Raw genomic sequence first — 27,894 nt, forward strand, 5'->3', positions numbered from 1 at the left:
GATCAGTTCATTGGTTTTTGCGTGCACTGAGTTCCAGGGGGGGCTCTCTATCTAGTTACGTGTAGTTACGTATACAGAGTTGGCTGAGAGTCCCATCAGTGTTTCCACCAAACAGTGTAACGATATGGCTGGCCAAAATAACCCATAAACATATCTCCAAATGAAATGCATTTATATTTAGGCTAACTCTAAGTACGGTGCACCTGATATTATGTTTCGTAATTTGTAGTTAGATTCCTTTAAAGTTACTACTAATTACCAGGGATGTATGTGCCTCTGTGAAGGTCACCTCTTCGGTGCTTGATAATACATTCCTCTCACTCCCACATCAAATCAGCATACAGCCTCTTATCACCGCTCAAAACACATTAACCTCTGAAAGAAGTTCTCCAAAATATATAAATCTCTCAGCACTGCGTCCCATGAAAATACGAGGACGAGGTCAACTATAGGTGAAAACTCAATGTCTTTCCTGTTCCTCGCATGCCGAATCCAGAGGTCACTGGAGGAGACTTTGCTCGTCCGAGTCCGAACCAAGTGATAAAACTGTCAGCGGCGGCGCAAAGAGATATGACTGCTGTCGTCTAAAATCGCTCTCGTAACCTTCAAAGACAGTGAAGAGCGAGAGCGGAGGGGGAGAGGACAAGAGTGGCACCTCGGCCTCATCTCATTGAAATGAAAGAGACATTAAGGGGTCTCTGTTAGGAATGTTAATCGCGTATCGATCTGTGTAATCTATGGCCTACTCGTGTCCCTGGGACCCTATATATGTGAGCAATGGAGATCATTCTCCGACGGTGCAGGAGAAACAGTCGTCTCGTTTCACTCTTAATAAGGGCCACACGCAGCGTTGGGCCCTCTTCCCTCTTTATTGACCTGCTGCATATTGATTTTATCACCATTTAACAGACATATAGGATTCACATTTTCCTATTACCAGGTAAAAAAGCAGCCGTTTCACTCATCGACCAAATGTGAGATCCATAGTTGCATCGATTCAGATATGACCCCTTCGAACTTATAGCCCACACTCAGGATTGATTTCCCCTTTACACAGGACTCACTTTTGTTTTTAATTTATACGTGATGGTTCATGTAGAAGAGATGTACAAGAGAGTACAATGTTTCCTTATAGTAGCCACAGGAATCCCATTGGCTACTTGCACAGAATGTGGTAGAACTCAATAAATGTACTGACCATCCTCTACTAAAGGGTGTTTTTTGGCTGAAACCATTATTCTACGTCATAAATGATGGAATAATTAAGGCTTATTCAGGGTACTGCGGGACACAGACGCTGTAGCCTACGCATGTAGCTTACGCTGTATCTTTTTTTGCCAGTCAGTTTACGTTTTGTTTCTACTTCCTGCTTCACTTTCAACAATGGGACTGAAACTTTTGCCGAAATTTCACCAAACACGGATCATACATTGTTTGTATCTCCTCAGTCAATCTCTCCCCAATGTGCTCCATTGTTATTGATCCAAAACAATCAATCTGAAAATTGCGGCGATGGAGAAGTAGAGCGGACCAATCACAGCTCTTGCTGTCTGCAACAGTAGTTACATTTCTGGGGAGTTTCCCGTTCCTCTAAGAAGTTCGCTCCTTTTTGCAGTCCGCTGTGTGAGTAACGTGCCCAAAGCTGACAATGTGTCGCCGATCATCAAATACGTTCACTAAACTAAATATTCAGCCTGCATTGGTCTATGAATGTGGGTGATTCTTTTTGCATCTAAACAATATATGAAGAGCTTCTCTTTCAGTTCACGAAATCCCTGTAGCCGCAGCAGCTTCTCCAGTCCCGGAGAAGAGCCGCGTCAGAGCTCAGTGCCGTTACGCACGGCCATTCAGTGTGTTTTGCCTTCATTAAATCACCTGAAAACTATATCAAGCTAACCATACAGACCTACATACAGACCTCTACACACAGCAGAGTGTGTAATAGTTCTGCCACGGTTAAAAAGGAGCGAACTTCTTCGTTAGAAGAACGGGCAGGGTATTGGGCAGGGGTATCGGGAGGATTTTGGCCCGTACACGCATTCGCCAGTGTGTTTATCATGTCCTCATTGTTTAATATTGCCGCAACGAGATTGCGAGCGGCCTGACTCATTGTCACTCCGTCACTTTTTGCTGCAGCATCCACACGCTAAACAAGATGGCTGCAGGCACTGCCGTGAAGTCTGACGTCAGTCAAGTTTCATTCAATATATTCAAAGTTTCACTCCATATATTCAAAGGTTCATTCCATATATTCTAAGTTTCATTCAATATATTCAAGTTTCATTCTATCTATATATAGATAGATATAGATAGATATCCTAAGTCATATTAATTGTTGCTACTGTGTTAAAAGCTCTACTCATCTTTGTTTTTATTTTTATCAAGTAAAATTTAGAAAAATAGTGCTGTCTCTTTAAGAAAGAAGTTGTGCGTGGCTGTGGATGTACGTGCTGCTGAACATGAGGGCATGTTGCAAATATAAGGTAAAAATAAATAAAGATGAACGTTTGTCTTACTGTTCGTTTTGGAGGTGCAACAGATAAATGATTTAGACTAACATTTTTTTTCAATGGCACGCGATGTACCCGCACTACCTTCGCGATCTACCGGTAAATCAAACCCACCACTGATGATGAATGTCATCAAAACACGCTTTTTTTTTCTTTTTTTTTTTTTTTAAAAGACGCGTCAAACCTGTGTTAACAGGAAAGAGCTGACTAGAAAACCGCAAAACCAACTGGGGCAGTGCGGGCGGGGCATCGAGGCCACCGTGGCCTCGATCTACCAGTCGATCGCGATCGACGTAATAGAGAGCCGAAGTCCCGCCCTTCTACTTCCGGTCCATGGGACCTATCTTTCGAAAAAATATGAACGGGAGTTAATGGAGAGATCATAATTATTTTTTGGTCCCGTTCGAATTGTGGCATGAATTTCACATATGATGTGTGTGAATTTAAAAGATAATTTTTCACGTCAAGAGATAAATTATTTGACGTAAATAAGCTGAACAACATTAGGTTTTGTATGACATCGCTTAGTGAACTACATCTCTCGTCTCGAACAATGTACGTCACTAGAGAACTATGGCTGTCTCCTTGTTGAGCTTTACCGTCTTCTTCCAGGACGAAGGCAGAAGCATCAAACAAGGTGAAAATCATTATAAATCGGGTCATGTCGAGAGCTGTAGTTACACGAAGGGAGTTTTGGTCGGTTCTGTACGCGCCAGCATGTGACGTAAGGTAAGCGACTTGGACTTGTAGTTCGTTTAATTACGTATTTTCCATAGCGTTTTACTTAACTATCTTGCGACAAACTGTGACATTCTTGACATGTAAAATCATTTTTTATTCTGAAAAACAATATATGTATAATCCAAGGCACAAGTCGATCGGGACCAGAAAATAATTTATCTTTCGCCATAGACTGCCGTTCATATTTTTTCGAAAGATAGGTCCCATGGAGGCAATCGGAAGGGGCGGGACTTCGGCTCTCTATGGGCACCCCAGTTATAGCCCGTCCGAGCGGTTCATGCCAGGCTCGAATCAAACCACTGATGATGAATGTCATCAAAACAGGCTTTTTTTTTTGAAAACCGCAAAACCAACTGGGGCAGTGCGGGCGGGGCATCAAGGCCACCGTGACCTTAGGGCAGATATTTTTTTCAAGGGCACAAGGCCAAATTGCGAGGGCACGGGGGCCATGGCCCTCGTGGCCCTCGTGAAATTCCTGCCCTGCTGTAGAGGATTTTTTGTGGTTTCTGGTATCTGGCAAGCTAATATGTGTTCACTGAATGTTGTTTAAGTGATGTATAGCTGGTATGCAGAGCATTACTGAACTGCTTATAACATGAGCAGATAGGTTAACAATAAAGACTGAAATAAGGTTTAAATAAATGCTGGAAGTTATATGAAAGTGGTGAAATTAGTGAAGTGCTGCCTCAAATTATAGAAAAAATATATTGTCTCAAAGTCACAAGGAATAAAACACTCAGCTTGTCTACTATGTACGGTTTAAATGCCCTGTTTCATACTGTAAAATTAACCCATTATGGCAACTTCACTGACTTGATTTTCTACATGAAATGAAAAGTTTTGAAAAAGTCTTCTTATGCCCTTCAATAAGGGTTGAAATTTTGAGTTTCCAAGTATGTTGATGGGTCAATCCCAGCAGATTAGTGTAAAGTTAACTGTTTTTTGTTGTTGATGATTAATCTTTGTATATTTTTTTCTTTTTTCTATGAAACAGTGAAAATGACCATCACAGCAATCACTGACCTAAGCACTGAACAATGACACTAAGCCAAGAAAAAGTAACAAATTCTCCAATTCATGGAGGTGGAGCCAGAGAAGCTATAAGACTTAGACTGATGAATTATTCATCTATTACCAGAATTTGTCAGAATAGACTAGATGCCAAACTAAGTGATGAGCGAGGTAAGGGATGTACTGTATACATAGATAGACTGATATTTATCTTTGAAGCTTTCCCCAGTACTTTGTTAAGCAACTAAGACTGCCGCAGGCGTGTGTGTGTGAGTGTGAGAGAGAGAGAGAGAGACCGAGAGAGACCGAGAGAGACAGAGAGAGAGAGAGAGGGAGAGAGAGAGCACATTGCACTCTGCAGCACTTGCGCACTCCAGTTACGCTCCGCTCACCTCTCCGCGTAGTAGGAGCCTCTCCAAACGGCCGCTCTGTCACCAGCAGCCGGACTGAAAGTCTGCCGGTGGTCTGAGGGCCATCGCTGAAGCTCCACCGGCACCAGAGGAGGCAACACGGTATCGAGCACCACCCCCCTCACTCCACTCCCCTCCCCTCCCGCCTCCACCCGCTCCTCCTACTCCTACTCCTCCTCCTCCGGCTGTTGTTGCGCTTCTGCTGCTGCAGCGTCCAAGTTCAGGTGAGCCACGTCTCCGGCACAACAAGTCCCCTCTCCGGTACGTACGACCGGGATGCTCGGCGCCCCCCCTCCCGTCAAATGCGATGTCATAAATGGGCCACGTAGGATGTGAAGCCTCGCTAGAAGAAGCAGGAGGATGGCTAAACCAGGCTTGTCTGCGACGGTGCCGCTGCTCCTGCTGGGCTTCTTCTCAGTGTCCTCCGTCAACGCCGGTGAGTTTTTAACCACAGGTTGGTGAGCGATCACCGGTAAACAGGGGTGATGCACCGGCTCAGTAAACACGGGCTGCTGCTGGTTAGTGCTGGTGTGTCTGCACCACAGCTCAGTCCCTCTCTGTCTCTGTCTTTCTTTCTCTTCATGTGTGTTGTGCATTTGCGCGCACCCTTTTGGGGATACACCTGACACATGGATGTGTTTGCATATGCGGCAACATTTGCACCAGCAAGGCAGAAACAATAAGCTTTGTAGTGCCAAAAAATGGCTGACTTCAAGTTAGTCCCATGCAGCATCAAGACTTTCACCACAGTTTAGGGAACATTTCTAGAAAGAAGAGTCATTCTGATACTATCTGTGTTGCACTGTGCGGGCAATTTAGTAGGGAAATTCACGGAAAGGTGCTTTTAATTTAAGAAAAACAGACTGTAAAACTCCACCAGAGACTAAGTAAAGATAGACGTGAGATCATTTGTTGCTTGATTGTTTTATTTTTATTTTTTCGTCTACTCTGTGAGTGTTGGTCACTCAAAAACTTGGAAAACTGCAGTGACTGTGACATTTCTTTAGCCCCTAATGTGTTTAAATAAGCTTTACTTGCAGCCCTAAAGGGCTCCCAGCTTCAGCATCCATCACTGTCCTGAAGGGATGAGATTAAACCAGAATGAGTTATTTCTCTTCAGATCTCCCACACGCAGCACAGCTCTAATAATCGTATATCATGCATGTCGGAGATAGTGTCTCATCTATGTTTCATGACATTGCACATTGTCAAACTACAGCAGCTTATATTTAAGCAGAGCATTCATGTCAGGCTGGTTACACTGTGTCCCGATGATAAGCCAGGAGATGACAGATAGTTCTTTGAAAAAGACCAAATCTTGGCGATAAGATCATGTGGGATTTATCTCAGCCTCCAGAGATTCGATGTTTGTCTTCCCGAGCCTGGAGATGTGATGGACCCAGTTTTAAGAGGATTTCTTTCTTCTTTTTTTCATTTTTTTTTTTAAATTCTGCAGCCATGCAGCTTTTGGCTGTTTGGCAGCAAACGGCTTAAGAATGGATGGGAATCCCTCTCTGCTGTATTGTTTTTGTGTGTCTGTGTGTGTGTGTGCGCCGGAAGACAAACAGCGGGGAAAACAGCTAGTCAAACAGGGAGCCATAGCAATGGATCACGCACGCACTTTGAGCATCGACACATGCACAGCGCCTGTGGCAGAGAGTTGTTCAGCCATCAAAAAAAAAAAAAGAAATGATAATTTCACCAAAACTATGTAGCACTCTTTCTTGTGTATTTCAGTGATTGTGTTAGCATTGCACAGACAGGGATGGAGGCAGAGGGACAGAAGAGAGAGTACATTATTCTTCATGTAATGCCGTTATTTGACACTCTGAACGGGTCTCAGGCTGTGTGTGCAGTATTTGCAGACATGCAACCTAATGACAGAGAGAAAGACAGAGCACTGTAGCATAATCAGATCATGCATTTTTAAAGTAGCAGCTTGAAAGGTGTTTTTCTTGTTAAATATACAGCAGGGGATGAAATGCACCCTTATTCAAGTCAACATGCATTTAACTGCTGGCTAGCACAAACAGATACTCCTGCTTACTGTCTCTTTTTGTAAAAAGTTTGAACTACCATTCAAGCAAAAACAAAAATGTGCTCTTTCGATGAATAATTTTTCTCTTTGGCAGCGCAAAATGAGTGAAGATAGCATGCGACGCTTAGCAAATAAATGGTACCTGACATGAAAAACAAGAAGCGTTTCAGTATTCTGAATTTAACTCTACAAATTTCAGATGAAACTGAAGGATAAATGTAGGACACCAGCTTAACCGCAACAACAAATTCACCAGCTTGTCACTCAAGGGAAGTCGTCGATGCAGTGTCGTAGCGATGTAAATCTCATTCTTTCAAACATTTAAAAGTTTTTGTTAAAAACGCAACAGCCGTGTAACTGACGTGACTGACTGAATTCGCAGACTTTTTTTTATTAGTCTCTACATATATTTCTGCACAGAGCAACACTGGCATTAGGAGCAATGTCTCTGATATCAACCCTGGTCTGTTTGACTGTTTATAAAGCCTAAAATATAATTACCTAATTCTGTGTTACAAATTTTTAGCCAACTTCTTCTCAACGAATTACTATATACTGGACACATCTTTCCGGAATCCATAGGCAGTAGACCACATTTCCATCAAATTATGTGATATAGAACTATTCGAGACGGGTCAGATTTGCAATCTGTAAATATCTGGTTTCACCCTAGTTGCTAAATGGTCCACACGGTTCCGCAGCTGGTTGCTGTCAAAGAAAACCAAAACAAGCGGCTGAAAGTTGCTAAAATGCTTTCTAAAGGCTTAAGGGAACTATAAATAAATAGTGGTATTAGAAAGATAAGTCCTGTGTGTGTGTGTGTTTGTGAGAGAGAGAGAGAGAGCGGAGAAGTAGCCATTACTAGCACAATGTCAAGGTCTAACTCTGACGTTGCTTTTACAAGCTCATGGGAAATACAGCTTTGATTCTGATCATGGAAGACCTTGAGTTGGTCTTTGCTCACACACAAAGTCACATATTTTCTCTGTAAGTCATGTAAACGTACATCTTTAAAATGAATTAAGCAAGACTGTAATCCATCACAGTTAATTGCCAGATCAACAAACGTATAGTATTTAGGCTTTCCTTTTTTTTTTTTTCTCGCACAAATGTTAACATCAGTTGGCAGTATGAAATGTATCCTCATGAGTCACTCTTTAATGAGAGGTGTGTGGGAGAAAGGTAAAGATGGGAGAATGTGTGTGAGGGAGAAATACCCAAACAGACAGAAAGCTTCTTTTCAAGGGAAACGCCGAGAGACTTGTGCGTGGTTAATAAGGCCCGGTAATAATGAAAGAAGAGAGATTCGTTTGTGGGAGGAGAAGAGAAGATCTTAGGGAAGGCGGGCTGAGAGAGAGCGATAGAACACAGAGTTCAAACTGAGAGAGTGGTTGGGAGGGGAAGATGTGTGTTCAGGTCTACAGTGGAGCATCCATTGCATCTATTACAAGGTGTAAGCATAGAATATTTATGACCCGTCTCCTTTAATTTGTTTCCTGCGGCTGGATTTGTGTTAGACACCTTGCTGTCAGCTCCGCTCAATGTGACCATCAGAGAGCTCGAGGTCAACTCTGCTGTGGTGACGTGGGAGATCTTGGAGGGAGATCCCGTCATCGGATTCGCCATCACCCAACAGGTACGTCAGTGTGTGCCGTGTGCCTTTGCGTGTGTGCGTGGAGAGACAGTCATATCTGAATCACATGTAATCATAGACGTGATACAGGTATTTTAAGATGTGATTTACCCTTTCCGAGAATGTCAATGCTTTGGTTTTCCAGACTGAAATGAATGTCCATGAATCCATTTAGAAATCATGCAAAATAAGACACTCTTTATGGCTTCTGCACTTGCTTTTCTTATTTTGCAGACAGGAACTGCTAATAGTTCATTCAGTTTAATTATCATTGCCTGATGTCAGATGATTTGTTACGCAGAGCTACTTGGGAAGGTGTCCTTAGAAAGAATGAAGTAGGACAGTTCCAGAGATGAAGCTATACGGCCTGAAGAGCTCAGAGAGGGGGAAGCAGTCAATGCTATGCAGTTAGCACGTTGGTAGACCTAATTCTCGCCTTTTTTTGGGAATGTTTGTGAGAAAACTTTGCACATAAGGGCTGTGACACACCAACCTGATGTTGGGCTGTTGGTGAGTGTTGGCGACCTTAGGTTTGGCTGCGTTTCCAGCACTGTTGCCACTAGCTGGGCCGTTGTCGCCATTTTTTCAGCCTGATTCAGCGTGTTGAATTGACTGTTCTGCTTCATAAACCAAAGCCAGGAAGAACAATTGAAGTGATGAGAGCAAAAAAAATGAGAAAGTTGAAAGGATACACAGACCACGACATGCCCACCTACATAGAATGAATAAACTATGGCAACTGATGGGCATTCAGGAGAGGCCAACTCTGTGTGATGATTTGTAACTTGTCCTAGCTCCCCCCCCCCCCCCAGCTAATAGCAGCTCTTCCAGTTTCCCGGAAGAGTTTTTTTCCTTTTCACACAAATACCGAAGGTATGTTCCAGTTGGGAGTTGCCTGTAGTCTTTACAGTGTGTTCAAGAGCAACGTTTTGGCCAAGATACACGCAACGAGAGGTAAACTCACAGTCGGCCTACCTTGCCGGTAGTTCTTTGTTGTTGGTTTGTAAAGAGAGTTGCCTAATCAACCTGAGCATGTTGTTCATATACAGAGCACTGGTACATGAACCACAGAACGGCAATAAACGCCAGCGCCCACATTCACTCCATTTGCGATTTGATTGTTCCCAGTTCTACCAACGTCCAACTTTTTTCCCGCAAAGTTATGGCCAGTCACAAAACAGTTTGATAGAATGTGGGGTCGAGGGTGTTTCAGAACTTTGTCTTGATTGCCTTGTGAGTACATTTACTCCCTGGATATGAAGGAAACAGAGGTGTGAAAGCATCTGTAAGTACATAGCTTGAAGCCTCGCAAGGTGAACTGTTATGTGATCTCATAAATGTCAAGCTGCCTCGCAAGCCAAACCAAACAACGTGCAACACTTTGAAACCCCTGATTTACATAAAAATAAACAAAAACACCCAGCCACATAGTTATGATACACTTTCATATGTGTTTTCAGATGTACAGTACATTTTGTCTACATGAGGTTTTAATGGTTTAAGAAATTCACTACTTTAATTGCCTGGTAAATAAAAGTGCCCCCAAGGAGTCTTACTCTTAATCTTAATTGACCTGAGCAAGCAGCCCTAGCTGGGTAATATTGTAGATTTCTAGCAGAGTACACATGGCCAGAGAAGCACTCTCCTCCTTTAAGCTTAATTACATTATAGAAAAAATTCCCAGGAGGCTTTATTTAGCTTTTTTTCCCCCTCAACTGTTCACCAGAAGAGACGTGTATGCTTTTGCAGCACTAACCAGGAAAATTGGACTTTGCAACCAGAATTCAGCATTTAATAAAACATGCGTCAAGGGAATTTCTGCTAACAAGTAGAGAGAAATTATTGGCTTGAGAGAGCAGACTGAAGCTGAAAGTACGATTTTAGTTAAAGTGATGCTGTAGATGTTGTTACCTTGTGCCAGTACTATCTTGAAATGTTTTGATGTCTGAGAATTTGCATGCAGTAAGTAGATACTGTCATGTTGGGAAACTAATTTATAATGAAAACCCAATATAATGACCATTTTCTTCTTCTTCTTCTTCTTCTTCTTCTTCCTTGTCCCTTGCATGGCTGCAGAAGAAGGACGTACGCATGCTGAGGTTCATCCAGGAAGTGAACACCACCACGCGCTCCTGTGCTTTATGGGATCTGGACGAGGACACAGAGTACATCGTCCACGTTCAGAGCATCAGCATGGGAGGCAGCAGCCCTCCCAGTCAGCCCGTGCTTTTCAGAACGCCGAAAGAGTCAGAGAAGATGGCGTCCAAGAGTCCTGGTGAGAGATATTAACACATCTTTGTATCTGGGAATTTGTCAGTGTTTAGTTTGGTGGTTAATGCGAAACTGGAAGAAATCTGATTTATTATATATATTCAGCACTCATTTGCCCCCATTTCTGTCTATGCTTACATTACAGTTGATCTCATTAGTGCAAACTAATCAGCATTTCTCGTCTTCATCTGCAAATCTATGCAAACCTTTTAAGTTTTGTATTCCCCAGACAGTTCTCAGTGAAAAACATCATCAAAAGCCATACACATATATGACTTTTTACTTGCGCAGCACATGCAACAGACACCCACACCCACACACTCAAGTAGATAATTAAAGTTTAATGCATACAAGAGCACACAGATTTAAATGTAAAAGCACACAGAAACAGAGGCAACCATGCATTAACGCGGACACTCCGAGGGAGTAAACAAATATTCTGCACTGACAGTTTTTAATAGCAGAATTTAATAACCACAGACAATAACACAGCGGAGGACTAATGTTCTGTTTGTGCTTCAGCGGGGAAAACGTAATTTTTTTTCTTCACAGTTTAATACAAATGAGACACACAGAAATTGCCATCTTTGTGAGAAACCCGCCCGTCTCCTATTCAGTGCATTGTTCTCGCACTCAGATGCAGAGGCTGCTGTTATCTGGAGCGCCTTGCAGTACTTCCAATTTTATCATGTCCGACCCAGTTACAGTGCCAAAAGCAGCTGCTTCAGAGGGACACGGCAAATGCTAAACGCTCATCAGCTGAGAGGTGATAAGAAAGGGGACATTGGGTAGTAGTGTATTCCTTAGAAACACCTCCATGTGGGAGCTGGTTGAGGGACATGTGAGGGAGGGAGAGCGTTGAACAGTGATATACGTGGACAGCAGAATGCCCATTAAGGCATTTAGCCTCTTCTGCAGCCTCCTTATCATAGCAAAAGGCCCTTTTTCTTCTAGCTGCTCTACATCCTTCAAACAGTCCATTTCACGCTGTTGACATCTGAGTATTTTCTGTAGTCCTGTTTAGTTTACTCTGCATTTCCTGTTTCTGTTTTGAAAGTTTCTGCCTTGGTTTCTCCTTGTGGGCTCCTCCCTCAGTTTCATCTGTGTCTCATTAAACCATCAACCATTGTGTGTGCATGTGTATATATAACCTTGTCTTTCCCCATGTCCCTTGTCAATCTGTTGAGTAACCTGCTTGTTTCCCAGTTGTTCCAGCCTGTTTTTGCCTGAGTCCATGTACCTCCATGTGCCTTGGTTTTTGTCTTCTTGTTGGATTGGATTTTACCTTTTGGTGGACTTAATGTTTTTTTTTTTTTTGTATTTAACCTGCTTACCTCTGCAGCACCTCTTGTTCCTTGTTTGTTAGTCATCATTAAATTTACTTTGAGTTTCTTTTCCTGCCTCTCTGGACTCTGTCTTGCACTTGGGTCCTACATCCCTTGCTACACTTTTGTGACACTCCATTCTTGCACTGCTCATATGCAATTTGCAGAAATAAAGAGGGAACATGTTTAACTTAAAATGTTTAGTCATTTTCAGATCAGCTGGTTCTTTATTTCAGATTGAGGTAGACTAAAGCAGACATATCAGTTGAATTCTGAAACGGCCAATGCTGCTTGCAGAACTAATGCATTCACATGCTCCTTGGATTAATTTCCTGAATTTGGAGGTTGTTTTCTGACTTTGGTAGGTGCAAAATGGGTGCTCCAAGTACACTGTTTGTGTAGCAACACAAAGCAATTGAAAAAGATCAGGAAAGTCATGACTCAAAATTAGTTTGACATATGCATGTTAAGCATTAAAACCATCTGATTATGCTCAAATGTGGTGTCTGGCACTTGGGAGAGATGCAGCTAACAAGTGACAACTGTAACCTTTGCCATGTTTGGTTTAGAGTCACGTACATCCACCATGTTTATGTGTATATGACTTCAAAAACTCAGCAAGTCAATATTTTCTGACTTAGGGAGTCATATGAATTTTCCCACTTGGGAACTCACTTTTGCAAACGAACACACCATAGCTATTTGTGGGATTTTATCCATTGGTGGTAGCTAGTTAACAAAAAAGTTATCCTAAAACATCGTCCAGGTAGAGAAGATAGAAATAAAAAACAGAATTGTTTCATTATTGCAGCATAAAGCTAGTTAGTTCTGGGATTATAAATTTGGTGTTTGCCAAACTGTGGGGGAGATTTCTGTATAAAGTGGTTACACAAGTAGCTTTGGGACAGTGAGGTTGCCGATTGGATCACCTCTATGTCCGTGACGAAGGTGTCTTGAGCAAGCACCTAAAACCCCCCAAAAATGCTCCTTGGGAGTTAAATGCAGAGAACAAATCCATGTATGTATGTACATGGCAAATAAAGCTGATTAGATTTGAATGTAAAGCCCAAACTAAAAAAATGCTAAAGTTAGCTGATAGCATTCAGGATCATGTTGTGCTGTGTCGCGATTTTTTTTTTTTTTTTTTAACCTCAAACAAAAAACCACAAAGTAGTGTAGTTACTACTGTCCTCCTTTGTGTTGGTGCTAAAGCCGGGCTACCAGTTAAGGTAAGCTAGTTAGCCAGACATGCTAACGATTGTTGTTTTCGCTGCATCAACAATGCGTCGCGTTTTCTTTGTGTTTTTGGAAGGACAATAAAAACTACATTTTAAACTCTTATAGCGCTTAAAAATAATCTTATTACAGGACGTTGTACTACTCTACTGGATTAGATCAAGTAGTAGGCCCTAGAGGAACTGGGTACATAATTGTTACAAGCTGTGAAAAGCAGAAGCTCGTGTAAAGAAAAGGCTTTATGTTCAAGTTCAATCCGAATTGTCTCAAGACAGTTTACAGAACCCAGAGTCTGAAACCTTTAGAGCAAGCACTGAGCGAGACGGTGACAAAGAAAAAAATTACCCTTTAAAACAGAAAGAAACCTTGTGCAGCTCATATGGAGGGACACATCCAGACAGGCCAGGTAGAGACGGACAGACCAAAGAGGGAGATGGGACAAAAGGGAATAGAGGAGGTAAGAGTACATGATACGAGGTGAAGCATGATGCACTCATAAAGTTACTGGTAGAAAAATAAAGTCTTAGCAATGAATGTTTTTGTTACTTTTACTGTACGTTGCAGCGAGTATAGGGCAGGTGTTCAGCAAGACAATTTGTCTTGATGCTGAGGGGCTCTGACTTTGATAGAAGTTCCCTAAATGCAAAGTGTGTGTGTGTGTTGGTGGAAGCATTCATTAGCTGTCCTGATTAAATCTCCCGGCCATTACTGCTCTCCTCCCCTTCTAAGCAGGTATTAATCAGCCTAACACCATTTAGTATTTGTCGGCGTGGTACAACACAACACACAGTCCGTCTTTGTTTGTGTCAGTTTGTCGGCGAGTTTTTCTTCCCGTCGGAGAATCTGTGCGTAGCCAATATGCAAAAACGAGCCCTGAGGTTTTTATAATGTGGTAAAATCGTTGATGGAGGGATAATGTTTTTATGTAGGTTATTACATTATACAGAGATGAAAATGGGAACTTTTGTGAATCAATCTTTTGCCACAGCAAGATATTACAAAGCCTCCTTTCTGTCAGAACTGTTTCAACCTTTAATATGTCTCCTAACAGTCTGCTGTGCTCTGCTCGGCTTGCACCTGTACACAAGTATTTAAAATAAGAGCTTCTGCTCTATGTGTTTTTATTCCTTTTGTCCACATGCAAAGACAATTTGAGCTGACTGAAAATGGAAATTGGAGGATGAAGATGTTCAGTAAATGTGTTTTCACTGTTGATCTAGAAAACTGCGTTTTTGCCCGAGACCTCTTAGACCTCACCTTACAACTTGGTGTCTAATCTGCCGGAGCTCTGCCCTCACCGCAGAAACATGTATTCTGCCATTACCAACTTATTAGAGTAAGACCTCCTCTCTGTTGAGCCTGAGGCCTTCGGTTTTTGCTCAGAGGGATCGCCATGGCAACGGGAGACAAGAAGAGCAGGTCAGTGCAGAGAAGCACTGAGAAGATCATTCTGGACAAAAACAAACTGTAACCTGTGGAAACCAGACACAGGGGAAAACTTCTCTCCCTAAAGGTACATGAACCCGTGACTGACGTGAATTAAAATCAGACACTGACCTGAATGATTAAACCTACAGCAACGACAGTTGACAGTTTTGTCAAAGCAAAAACATTTATTTAGAAACCTGGTAAATGAGTTTTCTATTCATTTTTTTGAGGTTTTATCAGTTGTTGCAGCTGCATGCATTCATTATCTATATAGAATAGTGTATAGTATGCATTTAAGACCAACTCCCTTTAATTAGTGTTTGGTAAATACTTTATCATCTCAAAACGCACGCACAGACAAAGCAGTGACGTCTTCAATCTGCGTTTTGGCTTTTCTTTATCTGTAATATGCTAAGCTAAGGGGATAGCTAGCCAGTTTGACCAGGGGGATATGGTTGGCAGCACAAGGCCTTCTGTTGGTGACTCACAATGAGAGGTTGTAGTCCAGCCTGCGTTCAAACCTTTACCCCTGATTGGTATTAACGCCGCGGCTGCCAGAGTGTTGTCAGCGAGAGAAACTCTGTGAGCGATCAGGTAGAGATCCAGCTCTCTACGTCTCAGTGGACCTCTGCTCTCACTTAGCTTTAATTACACTGACCAGGTTGGAGAATTTACACCTCTCAGCTTCCCTGCACTCTTGGCACCCTGTTTGATTCTTTTATCTTTCCCTGCAGAGTTTCAGAGTGATGGCAATTTCACTTTTGCTCTCTGGGACAATGAATCGCAGTGTCCTCGGCGGCGCTTTGTTGACTCTGTGTCTGTGTGTGTGCATTCTCTCTCCAGACGAGGTGATGATGGAGGAGGTTGGTCAGGCCGCCCAGCTGAGGGCTGGAGAACTCATCATCATTGTAGTGGTGCTCATCATGTGGGCAGGTAATATTCCTTTTCGGCAACACACATTTATCACCGCAGACCTGACAAGAATCCACCGACTTTGGGGCAAATAAGCTCTCTGGCTGAGTTCCTGTTAAGGGATAAACACACTGGCAGCAGTGCCATCTCTCCATGAAGAGTGCTTTGTTGCCTGCAGGGCCGTGGGGTGATGTAAGGAGTGTGCATTTTGGATGATCACAACACATCAAATCCAGCTCTCAGCTCTGGACTCTCATCAAAAGAGAGTAACTGTAATCTTGTACATTGAAACCACACTGTCTTTTCTTTTGCATGTGTCCATAAGTTATACATAGTTACATGTACTGTATGTTATACACTCACTTGCCAGTTATTTAGGTATTCTAGGTAAAAAAAATGCATTGTGATATAACTGCACCAACATTTAGCTTTGTGTAGGTTCTGGTATTCAGCATTTGTTTCAAATAACTAAGAGGGCTGCTGATATAGCTGTGTTTTTATTTTGGAAGTTTGCAGTTTGTTGTACTATTGGACTATTACTTTAACTCCATTTTAGTCAGTGAGCTAAACTAAATAACTGAAACACTTTAGGGTTTGTTTCAATCCAGTTTAACAGCACCACAAACTACATCCCCCACAATGTCACAATCAGCTTCATCACGATGCTATAAGGAAAAAAATAGGGGCATCTCAGACGTTTTTAGGATACATCATCATGAAACCACGAATACCTGTACAGAAATTTGTTGCAATCAGGATGTAAATGTTGATGGATTTCATAGAATCGCTGGAAACTTTGATTATCTGGTGGAGTTACAGGAAAAGTTAAGGATTAATCATCCGTAAGGGGGTGAATATCTTGACAAAATTTCATGCAAATCTGTAAAATAGTCTTTGAGATATTTGAATTGTGTACCTGAATGATGGACCTAGAAGCATGTTGCTGCTGAGCTTTAACAAATCAATATAAAAGAACATTAGGTATTAATGCTGTACACCGATCAAGCATAACCTTATGACCACCTTTCTAATAGAGAATGTTAGTGGGGGCCTTTGGGTCCTAGGGGTTGAGGGGAGGGGCCTCTGTGGATCATCCCACAGATACTTGATCAGTCTGGGATCTAGTGAATTTGGAGGCCAGGTCAACACCTTGTGCTGTTCTTCATGTTTTTAGTTGTTCCTAAACCATTTTTGTGTGTGTGTCTGTGTCAGGCTGCATCCTGCTGGGGATGGCTGCTGCCATCAAGGAGTGTCATTGCTATGGGGTGGGGGTGCCTGGTCTGGTCTAGATGGGTGCTACATGTCTAAGTAACATCCACATGAATGCCAGGTCCAAAGGTGTCCCAGCAGAACATAGGATTGTCACAAGATGGTCAATGTTATGTACTTCACTTGTCAGTGGTCATAATGTTATGCGTGATTGGTTGGTTTATATGCACACAGTTAAGTCTTTAAGTATGCATCAGTCAAAAACTAGACAAACATCGAACAGCTTTTCGATTTACTTCTTACCTGATGCAGAAACGCTGTTATATTTCAAACTGCAGGAATATGGTTGCCTGTTATTTGAGCCTTCCAGTCATGATGTAGTTATCATTTTGTGCATCTCAGCAGTGTTTTACAGATGCGCTCAGCTATAAATAACCCACTTCACACACTCCACACAAATGTGGCCCAAATACTGTATATGGTACATACAGTAGGCTAATGGGCCTAGATATCCATCGGCAATTACCCATGAGAGGACGAGAAGCTGAGGGAGAAGCAGAGGAATATTCAAAGAAAGTTGGAGACTGAGCAGTGAGAGAGAAGAGTGAAAAACTGAGCTAATCGAGCATTGAGAAGGGGAAAAAGGAGGGCAGGATGGTGAAAAAACAACCGAAAGTGAAGGAGGCGAATTGTGTTTTACAGCTTTTAATTGGGCCTGTGGGGTGTGCTGGGGGATATCACAGTGAGATATCCCATCTCAGCCTTTGGTATGGCAGTGATCAGATGAGTGGAGGCTGACATAAGCAGAACAGCTGAAGCCCGCTCGGGCACGGATTCAAGCCTCCACATGCTCCTCCACCATCATGAATTATTCCCTTTCCCCTTCCTTCCCCCTTGCTCTATCTGCCTTCACATCTGGAACTCCTCTGCCATGTTTTTAATCTCTGTAACTGAAGGCAGCCTCCACGTGGCTATCTCTACATCAAGTTTCGTATCTCCATCTGATCAGTTCCCACTGCTCAAGTCTCCGTTGCTCTCGGCCCAATTTCATCGGCTTTATTGACACATCAGAAGTATGTATCGACACCTCTTCAAGCCGATGAAAGGAATGTGCTGCTCTGTGTCAACGTTTCAAGCTATTCAGGCATTATCTAGAGAGATGAACAACAAACCATTACAGGGTAGTAGCTCTAATTACTTGATTGTGGCTGAAAGTGGAAACCCAAAATAAATTATATATATATAGTTGAGACACCTAATTGTGATATAAAATGTAAGAAAATCTGAACTGAATGCTGAATGAGGTAAAGCTCAACCCTCGTCCCCCTGATATGTGGTGTTACCATAGATATAGATATATAAATATGGACAAAGCGTCCCCACTTCCTTGCATTGGCCAAACTGGAGCTATTTTCCCGGGGATACGGGCGGCACCATCTTGCGAGTTTGGAGCCAGGGTCTGATGTTATGAAGCGGCAGCCAGAATGTTGTTATCGTAACAAATAATTCTCATGTCCCTCCGTCCCTCAGGGGTGATCGCCCTGTTTTGTCGCCAGTACGACATCATAAAAGACAACGAGCCCAACAACAACAAGGACAAAGCCAAGAACTCCTCGGAGTGCAGTACTCCTGAGCACCCACAGGGGGGGTTACTGCGCAGCAATGTCTAAAACCCAGCCCTGCATCGCCTTCTGCAATAACTCTACTCCTCAATCCTCAGGACAGGTGAGAAACAGGAAGTCATTGCTGACTACCGTCTTGCAACCTCATTCCTAAGAGACATGCTTGTTCTGTTTTCTTCTGTTGGTTACCAAGCTAAGTAACCAGTTCATAAATTCAAACAGTTTTCTCTCAGATCGCTATACTCTGAGTTAAATTAGTCTAACAGTATTCACAAATGTGTGTTCCATGATCCACAAGTGAGTCCAGAGATGTTCAGATTTTCACTGATCTCCCTTCTCAGTGCAGACGAGGACCTCAACTCTGTTCAGTTCAATGTTGGTAGTAAATGAGGAGTGACGAGTTATGTCAGTAAAGACAGGAATGATATGTCTCACTCCATCCAAAGCCCAGATTTCCCAATTTCCCCGTGACACATAAACGCACCTTGCATTTCTGAATCTGTGTTGATCTGAGCAGCGTGGAAACAGTCTCAAAACGCCACGTGTGTGCACAGCCTGATCTGTGGGTATCTGCCAATGTGCACGCTCAGACAGTCCTAAGCCTATTGAAAGTGAAAACGCTGAGCTTTGAGAAGTCGAACCATCAGATTAGTGAACTTGCAATGTGCATAAAGTAATACTTATTCAGAATGCTATGTGTGCATTTGTGATATTATTTGGCGCATGTTCAAATGGCTTGGTAGTTGCATGTGAATTAGCGTAGGCATTTGGGAGCGCTCAGATTCACACACAAATCATCGTACGCATTTGCGAATCTCCTTTTTCACTTGTGGATCACGGAACACGCATTTGTGACCATTTTGAAACTAATTTCACTCCATAAGTTATGTTCCGAATTTGTTCGTTTTTGATTCTTGACCCCCTGAACTATGTCTAGTCATAGCTGGAAACATAAAGGAGCACATTAGGCCTGTCAGCTTTGGTTTCTCAACATGCTGAAATGTTGCTTGGAGAGTTTAGATTTTTTTTTTTGTCTTCATTAATTACAAAAAATACAAGTACAACCGCAAAAGTATAAATATTGTACTATATGTTTGTTTTCTGTAGCATGCCTGGCTAACTAGCTAACGATCTGCAGCGGTAATTTAGTGCTATTTCATTTGTAGGGTTGCAGATGACAGTACTTTAGAGTGATGCGAGCATTAGTTATTCCTTGTGAGGCTCATTGGCTGGTGAGGATGCAAACAGTTTTTGCCTCAGTGACAGTGCGCATCTCCTGTCTGTCTCTATGAAGTGCTTTTTAAGGATCCGTCATTTTAACGTGAGAAAAGGCGGTGGCAGATGGAGTCTTCAGGCGACTCACGGTCCAATTAGCTCACCGCAGTTGATACAATCTGCTAGTTGTCATTTCAGTCACGTCACTTTGTCAGTTCAGCAGACAACAGAAACATCACCTGGAAGGGAACCAGCGTTTGTGTACCACTGTCTGGGCCCATTGTCTCAGTGGTTAGGCTGAATTTGGAGTTGTCGCAATTCTCATTGTAAACTGCAGTTTCTGCAGAGCCACGATGGAAAGGCTTGAGAGATGTGGCACCAGTAGCTATGGGGGCTTAGTAAGCGTGTAGCAAAAGCTATAACAACAATCATTTTGGATATTTTCCTTTCAGTTCTTACAATGTCTGAACTATCACTGCGTTCTGTCTGTCTTAAACTACAATAACCTTGTTTCTTTCAGATCCTGAGAACAACAGAAAGCCATTCTCAGAAAAACACACTGAAGAACAGACAAACCATTATAGAAACTCTTCTTGACACAATGGGAAACTTCAAATACAGCAGACACGAACTTGAACCTGCAAAATCGGAGGCTGCAAACGCAGTCAGACTGCATTCACCTTTGTTGCGACCAAAATGGGACTGTATCCCACTTGCAGCCGATGCATACACAAGACACAAGATGGCTGTCAGTCACTTTCTTCTCGACGAGAACTGCTCGTTTCATACGATAGTCCTCATCAGTGGCACCGAATCCCAGGAGCGGACCGCCAAACGCGAACGCCAACTTCAGGTTTGCATCACTTGGTCAGAGGTCAGAGCTGCCACACAAGAATAGCTGGTCCAAGCACCAGTCAGCACACAACAAAACAGGTTGAGCTCTGTTTTAAACTAAGGACTTTCTCTTTTTCTATCCATCTACCATTACCTCCTTTCTGTGTTTATAAGAGCCCTCTGTGTAGCAGCTCATCTCTCCCCTTGTCTTTCTGTGTCGGTGTCTCTCTAATAAGCACATCGCTGTTTGGTGCTCCTCCTGTTGTGATTGTTTGAGCCCTTACGATCCCAGTCTTGATTACGGTATGATTTTATTGTCGGTTCAGAAGTATTGCACGTTTTTTCTCCTGCCGTTCTGTCTCTCTTTGTCATCAGTTAAATGATGCATCAGTTTGAAGCTGAACCTTAACTCCCTCGTCACTTTGTGGATAACATCTGACATGTCTTATGGGGCGGCGACAATGACAGAACACAGCAATGTTAAAAATTCAGGATTAACCAGGTAATCTCTCATCCAAACCTAAATATACCAACAACTGCTTGCTTTAAAATCTAAACGTTATCATCAGCGTCAAACATTTAGAAGGGTGGCATGAGTGCAAAGTGAGTGATTTAGGTTTGTATTGAGGTTTAGTGTTCATGGCTGCACATTCAGCACCATATGCCATCTGTGTTCTGCAGCAGGATGTGATGGGAATATGGATGGAGAGATGCGGGGCGTCGTTCCTAATGTAATGTATACACTGGGCAAAGTTTGGCTGGGCTTCCATTGCGGTTTGGATGGAGACCAACGGGGATGCCAGCAAGGAGAAGCCCCGAGACGATGCACTCTGCTATGTTTCGAAATTCGTTTTCTCCCTGAATCCCTTTGCAGCTACACGCAAATCATGGGAAAGAAAAAATAAATAAAATAAAACCAGTCATTGCATGCCTTCAGTTAGAAAACAAAAGTATCTCAGTGAAGCAAATAAATGAAAACAGTACATTGCACAGCAGTATGTAGAGCTGAACCCTTAAACGTGTGTCTAAAATTGGCCGTTATACAGTATGAAATAACCCCACAGCTAAGACTAAATTTATTACTGACATGATTGTAGTCCACGTTTCATTTCAGTTGGTCCAACTCCACAAGGATTATCTGTAATGCTTAAGCATCATGTAATTCTTGTCAAGATGACCAACAGATGATGGCATTTTATATTAGTTTATTAATAATTCCAAAGACCAAAACCAATGATTTACCCATCCTAATAACACATATTGTATTGTGCAGCCAGCTCCTGTGATATGTATTCCTATGTACCGCTAAGCTTCACAGTTAAATAGGCTAAAAACAATTTTTTAAACATTTTTTAATTAGCTGCAGTCAACCTCAGAGCATCCTGCAACTGTAAAAGCTAGTCCACCAAGTGTGCATTCATCCACAGCTGAAAGAAAGTCCCAAATGACTGCACTACTTCTTCCTGATTGAGTCACATTTGTTGAGTGAACTCCTAGCCTGGAAGCCTTCCACTGCCTGCAAACATTTTGTGGCGGAAAATTTGTCTGGAGCCACTCCATTGGGAACTGATTACGCTCTGGCAACGATTTCAAAGCTCATATGAGCTTTATGTGGTGATGGACAGAAGAGTAATATGGATACAGTCGCATACGTCATTTGAGTGCCATGGAGTTTCATTTGTTTATAACAAAATGACTCTGATTGTATGTAGGACTATCCACTTTTTGTTTTTTCTATATCAGTTGAAACACATCCCATAAGGAAATCCAAATGACATGTTACCGGACTCATATTCTGAAAAGAATTGAGTCTGGCTACACCGGGCTAAAACACTACAGTGCCTAACTGTAGAAACTGGAAGTGTGCTGTTATGAAAGGTGTGTGTCTTCACCAGGACAATAGGTACAGACAGATTAGGGGATGGATTGCTGGTTTTAGTCTTTTTTGGAACTTCCTGACAAGAGAAATAAAGAATAGCAACAGCCTTATTTTATTTTTTAAAAAAGTAGGAAAACATTATCACTTGCAGCCCCAGATCTTAAACACATTTGGACAGCCTATTATTATTAAAGGAGAAGTCCTGGCCTGCGTATGCATAACCTTCTGGCTTATTCAGTTACTACTTCATTGCGGGTTTTATGTGAAGGAGCAAAGGGTCCCGTCAGAATTATGCAGCTGAAGATAAGGCTTCATTATCATCTTTATAGTTTCCTCTCTAATTATGTTTTCTATCTGCACAGTTGTAAATATATTAGACCCTGACCCCTGGATACTGGATACACTCACTCAAAAAGTCAGACAGAAAAATGCTGCAAAGCCGAACTCTGACGAGTTGCACCCTTATTAGAGATAATGAGTGAATGTCTGAATGCCTCGCTGGCTGAGATGACTGCTAATCAGCAACACACACATCCAGACATATACAGGGACACTGGTGCTTGATTTAAATACAGTCTGGGAGAGACAGCCATTACTTTCTCAATCGTCAATTCTGCGATCACACCTCACCCTCACCCTGCCAGCCATATTTCACCCTCTCCTGCCTTTATCAGCCTCTATTTCCCCCCCTCTATCTCCAACCACCCTCATCCGCCTTCATTCCCCCATTTATGACTTCGCCCTCACTTTCTGTCCTCCTGTCGCAATGTCCTCTTCCTCATATCACTCGTTCCTCCCCTTCACCGGTCTTGTCCTCCCTCCTCTCCCCCTGCATCTCTCCCCTGATTCTCATTATATCCACTCTCAGACTCCCGTTAGCCACTTTCTCCCTCTTCGCACCGGGTCTCCGCTCTCTTATTCGGCTCCGGCCCGCCGCCCATCCCTCGCTCATTTATCACTTTCTCGCCTGCGACTGGCTGGGATGGACGTTTTACTCTGTAAACAAGTAAGGAGAAATAGACTGGAAGGAGGAGGAAAATGAGAGAATCAGTGAAATATGAGAAGTCAGTGGAAAGGGGTGATAGGAAAAAGAAGCACTTTTTACTCTATAAGCACATTTAGGTTCTCAGTGCAGTAGCAGCAGTATTTGGGATTTTGAAAAAGTGGAAAACCAACAGCAAAAGTGTAAGAAATGGATTATAGTATGTGTTAGCGTGTTTGGATATCAGTTTCAGACCAGCACATGAACAACTAATATTTTCCCATACAAAAAACATGAGACAGAGCCAAGCATATCAGTTAGTCCTCATCCTACTGTAAAATTGTCTTTGTCATACTGAAAATATGAACAACGAAGTACAGATGAACAGTGAAATGACAGCTAAGTCTTCCATTTTTCCTAATACTGCTATCATACCAGCATTATCAAGCGTGACACTTCACTGCAAGGACCTCTGTAATGTCCCACAAATCATCAACTAGTGGTCTTTTGTTTGGTTAGCTAAAGTAGCTTTATAGCTATAGCCTACGTAATAGGACAACCACAGTTTTTTTTTTCTTTCTTGCAAAATTAACAGTCCCAGATAAGAAACGAGAAACTGCTCTTGTCTACAACTTTTGGCAATTGAGGAGCTAATGTGTTAAAACTTACTGAGAATTTCAAAAGGTAGTCTCCCGTTTGTCTTTGCATTTCCTACATATCTGTTAGCATGCTAATTATTAGCTTCTGTAGCTTGCGGATATGGACAGTTGCCTAGCAATGATGTTCAGCCAACTTTAGCATCTGGCTCACAGGGTTCACCTGAGGACAGTATTGGTAGGGGTGAACACTTGACAAACATGAAAAAGGAAAAATGAACACCGGTTGTAAATTGTGTCTTTGCTGGCCTTGTGTGGTTTAATTTCTCACCTCGCGATGTAGAGGTGTGCTGTGGGACACCGTGACTTGACAGATGGTGAGTTAATCAGCCACAGTTTCAGTCACACAAGGTTGTGAAACACTGCTTTTCACCTTGATGGTAGTTTGTTACTGCTCCATATAGGACGAAAGTGAAAAAGTCATCGAACCGCAGGCTATATAGGGAGTACCTCCAGTGTTGTGGTGGTCTACTAACTCAAACTGAGTGAAAAAAAATTTTTTTCCCCGTATTAAAATGCTAAACATTGAATTGCTAAAAATAAAAAAATAATGTGATACTTGAGGCTATGACAGCAGTGGGACATCTTGACCAAAACTTTAGAACAGAGCAGAGTTAAAGGACAAGCATGTCTAGCATTATAGACACAGTGGAAGTGAATGTCAAGGTTTTTCCACTGGGACTGTAGCTGGTAGTGTCTGAGTGAGTCCACTTCTGCTATATTCTAACGTCGGGCTGGTTGGTGATTCACTCAGCTAATTCTGAAGTATTTTTAAATCGTCCCGCCCCTTATTTTCCATTTTCTGTGCTGTTTTTATCCACATTTCCTGTGGAGAGGACAGGACAACGATCAGATACCTGTTGGGCAGATGCTGTCATGACAACACAATACAATTGTGGCCCAAAGTTCCCCCTGCCTGCAAGATTTTAGTGACTGTATTTTAGTTTGGAGTCGCTCCATTCTGAATCCGCTATGTCCGACGAAAGATCTGCCGGGCCAGTCAAATTGTTTGCTTTATGTGGTGATGTACAGAATAGAAACAGTGTACAACAGTGTAGTCATTCATGTCAGCTGGGCACCAGTGAGTTGAACTTGGTAACAACAAAATGGCTGCCATGCAAAAAGCGATACATTTAAGTTCCCCTTTCGATACTGATGATAGCAAAATAATTTTAAAGGAAGAGCAGTTGACAGCAATTAAAACATTTATCGAGAACCATACTTCATCTAATTTGTTTCTCTGATTGGTTGTGGGACCATCCAGTTGCATCCATTGCATCTATTTTTTCCTGTATCGTTTGAAACACGCCCCATAAGCAAAGTAGAATCTGGGATTCAGAATTTGAGTCCGGCTGCATCAAGTTAAGTCAGGTTTGAATGATACTAGAATGTATGTATGTGCCCTAAGCTAGGCTAGCCAGACTCCACTGCACACATTTCTGATTTTGAATAGGTCTGGTGTCCCGTTGGTGCTTCTGTTTGGAGTAACCGTTGAGCTTTGAGGGCAGGATTAAGAATGAAAATATCTCCTTTCCAGCCAACTAGCTAATACCTGGGAACAAACATGATCCTCACAGAGCCGCTTCTAATTGTTTTTCAGATCAAAATTTTCCCAGCTAAGCGAAATGGCTTTTCAGTCAGCTTATCATGCAGCTCATCTTTTGTGCTGAAGATGAACTGTTTATTTGGAGCATGATTTCTGTTGCACTTTAGCTGCTGGCTCACAATACACTAATACATTCTCTTTTGCCCTTAGAAATCAGGACAGATTTGTTCTTTATCTCGTGATCAAAGGCAGCAAACACTGCAGAAACTGTCTTTCCTGTCACACAAATCTACAAAAGTGAACTTTGCCATTAAACTGTGCCCGTGGTGGTAAATCAGCCTGATCACCGAATGTTAATCTGATGCAGAGGGCGATAAAAGTGCAAATGTGCTTAGTGACTGTAATACAATTGAGCCCGGAGTGGTAATTTTCCTATATCGGTCTAATCCTAGTGCACATACACGCACACTTAAACACTCACTCATCCACCAAGTCCATTCTCTGGCTGGCTGCGGTCCAAACTGACACACTGGGGAGGGGGTGGGGGTGGGCAGCAGAAGGCAGGTCTGGCCCAGACAGCTCAGTCTCTGTCTATCTGAGGCTGCAGGAGGCGACTGAACAGCTGCTCAAGGTGAACATCCGATGAGGCACGTGCAAATGTGGAGCCCAAGACTGGGAGAGAGACGTAAAGACAGACAGAGAGAGAGAAAGAGACAAAGGGGTAGATGAGTCAGAGAATCAATGGGAGTAACGTGAGTGACGGACACAGAGGGGCAGGGAAGATCATTGCACCCAGTGGGGTTTTCAGTGTCAAAGCTTGATGCTCAGTGCTTGAATTTTACCAGGGCTATTGGATGAATGAATGTTGGATGGGAATGAAATGAGTCAGAATTTGAACTTGAAGTGCATCATCATTAGAAGAAGAGAAACTATTTCAGCAAAAGAACTGAGGTTCTGATCATACCGGACCACATCTGGTTTGCAGTCATTGCCCCCCTTGGTGTCCTCGGAGGTTGTGGTAACACGTTATACTGTATTTGCAGCAGGAGACGTAAGTCATGTTAACTTGATAAATATCCCAGTAGTGCAATTATTCCCAACATACTGTAACACTATGAGCTTCTCAGTAACCCTGGCCTTTAACTAACCTCCTCCTTGTCTTCATGCCCCAACCGAACCCGAAACCAAGAAGTTGTCCCCTTCCTTCCCAGTGGTTCACCTGTACTGTATATGATCAGAGGAGCGAATGTCGAGAACCTTGAGTAATCCCCCCCCAGGCCCTACATAGCGTAGTAAAGAATAGGGCCGTTTACTTATGGCATATATTTGTACTTTATGTCAAAGCAAATAACCAAGAAGCATGGATTTACAGCAGAATAATGGAGTCAGTGTTTTATGTACGATCACGACGTCTGTGTTGAACCATCTTGATGTTCATGGGATAAAACCTGTTCATGAGGGCTAGCATGACTCTGCTATTGTTCACACCCATGGTATACATATATACTATTTCTATGGAAATATAAACGTCTAATTATGTATAAACACAAAAGAAATAAAATATTTTCAATGCACCATTTATGTGTCTTCTTGACTGACGCACTTCAGCAATGAATAAGTCAAACAGGATTGGTTCCAGTTTCTCAAATGTAAAGATTGTCTCCTTGTCTTTACTATAAATGAATATCAGTTGAGAAACAACAGCAAGCTCTTATACAGCCTTCAGTTGTATTGCATTGTTGTCGATGTATCATTACCAGTTGTCTTTTCAATCATATCACCTGATGTTCATCAACCACGCTTTGTTAAAGCGGTTGGACTAGTTAGTAAACTGCTGCTTTTTAAGTTTTAAGACTGAACTGTTGCTCAGGTAAATTGAAATTCCTTTGGTTTTAAGGTGTTGGTTCGACAAAAAAAGCACCAAAAAAAGTGGAACTCTCTGCTTCCTTCTCTTTGGCGACACCTATGGCAACAAATGGTCATTGCAGGCATGTTTTTGAACCTCACTTCTCCGTCCGAAATGCAATGGATGCTGTCTCTGGTTAAAATTAACTTCTGGGCGTCGGATCGCACGTCGCTAACTTGTTAGGAAGACAGACACCCCGTTAGGAATACTGCTGATCAAACTATTTTTATATTATTATTTTATCAAAGGACACAATTGTCATATTTATTACTTGATTAGGCAGTAGATAGTGACTTTTAGTTTCAGTTAGTTAAATGAAAACCTTTTCTTTGCCTCTTTAAACTCTTAAGCAGCTTGAATACACCATCCCTCATCATTCTGTGGCCCCTCTTACCAACCAGTTAACCCTATGCTCATACAATAATAATAATAATTTTTATTTCTATAGCACCTTTCAAAGCAGCATTACAAATATCTTAAAAAGGCACATAAACCTTCATTAAATATCATCTGTTTGATGACTGCTGCTT

The 27,894-nt window shown here is 42.3% G+C and overlaps 1 protein-coding gene across 2 annotated transcripts; it reads left to right on the forward strand.

Moving 5' to 3' along the window:
- Nucleotides 1-4,968: 4,968 nt before the first annotated feature.
- On the forward strand, nucleotides 4,969-18,593 carry fndc5b (fibronectin type III domain containing 5b; the record flags this gene model as incomplete). Of its 2 annotated transcripts, none has more annotated exons than XM_084563588.1 (5): nucleotides 4,969-5,108; nucleotides 8,228-8,346; nucleotides 10,420-10,618; nucleotides 15,447-15,536; nucleotides 18,255-18,593. In XM_084563588.1, 5 exons carry the CDS (start codon nucleotides 5,033-5,035, stop codon nucleotides 18,392-18,394), a joined length of 624 nt encoding a protein of 207 aa, XP_084419714.1. In that variant the 3' UTR covers nucleotides 18,395-18,593. The 2 variants fall into 2 exon arrangements, with proteins under 2 accessions (XP_084419714.1, XP_084419715.1); XM_084563589.1 differs by having other exon boundaries at nucleotides 5,033-5,126.
- Between the last annotated feature and the right edge of the window lie 9,301 nt (nucleotides 18,594-27,894).

Source organism: Chelon labrosus (genome assembly GCF_963514085.1).
Source record: "Chelon labrosus genome assembly, chromosome: 16".
Taxonomy (NCBI): Eukaryota; Metazoa; Chordata; class Actinopteri; order Mugiliformes; family Mugilidae; genus Chelon; species Chelon labrosus.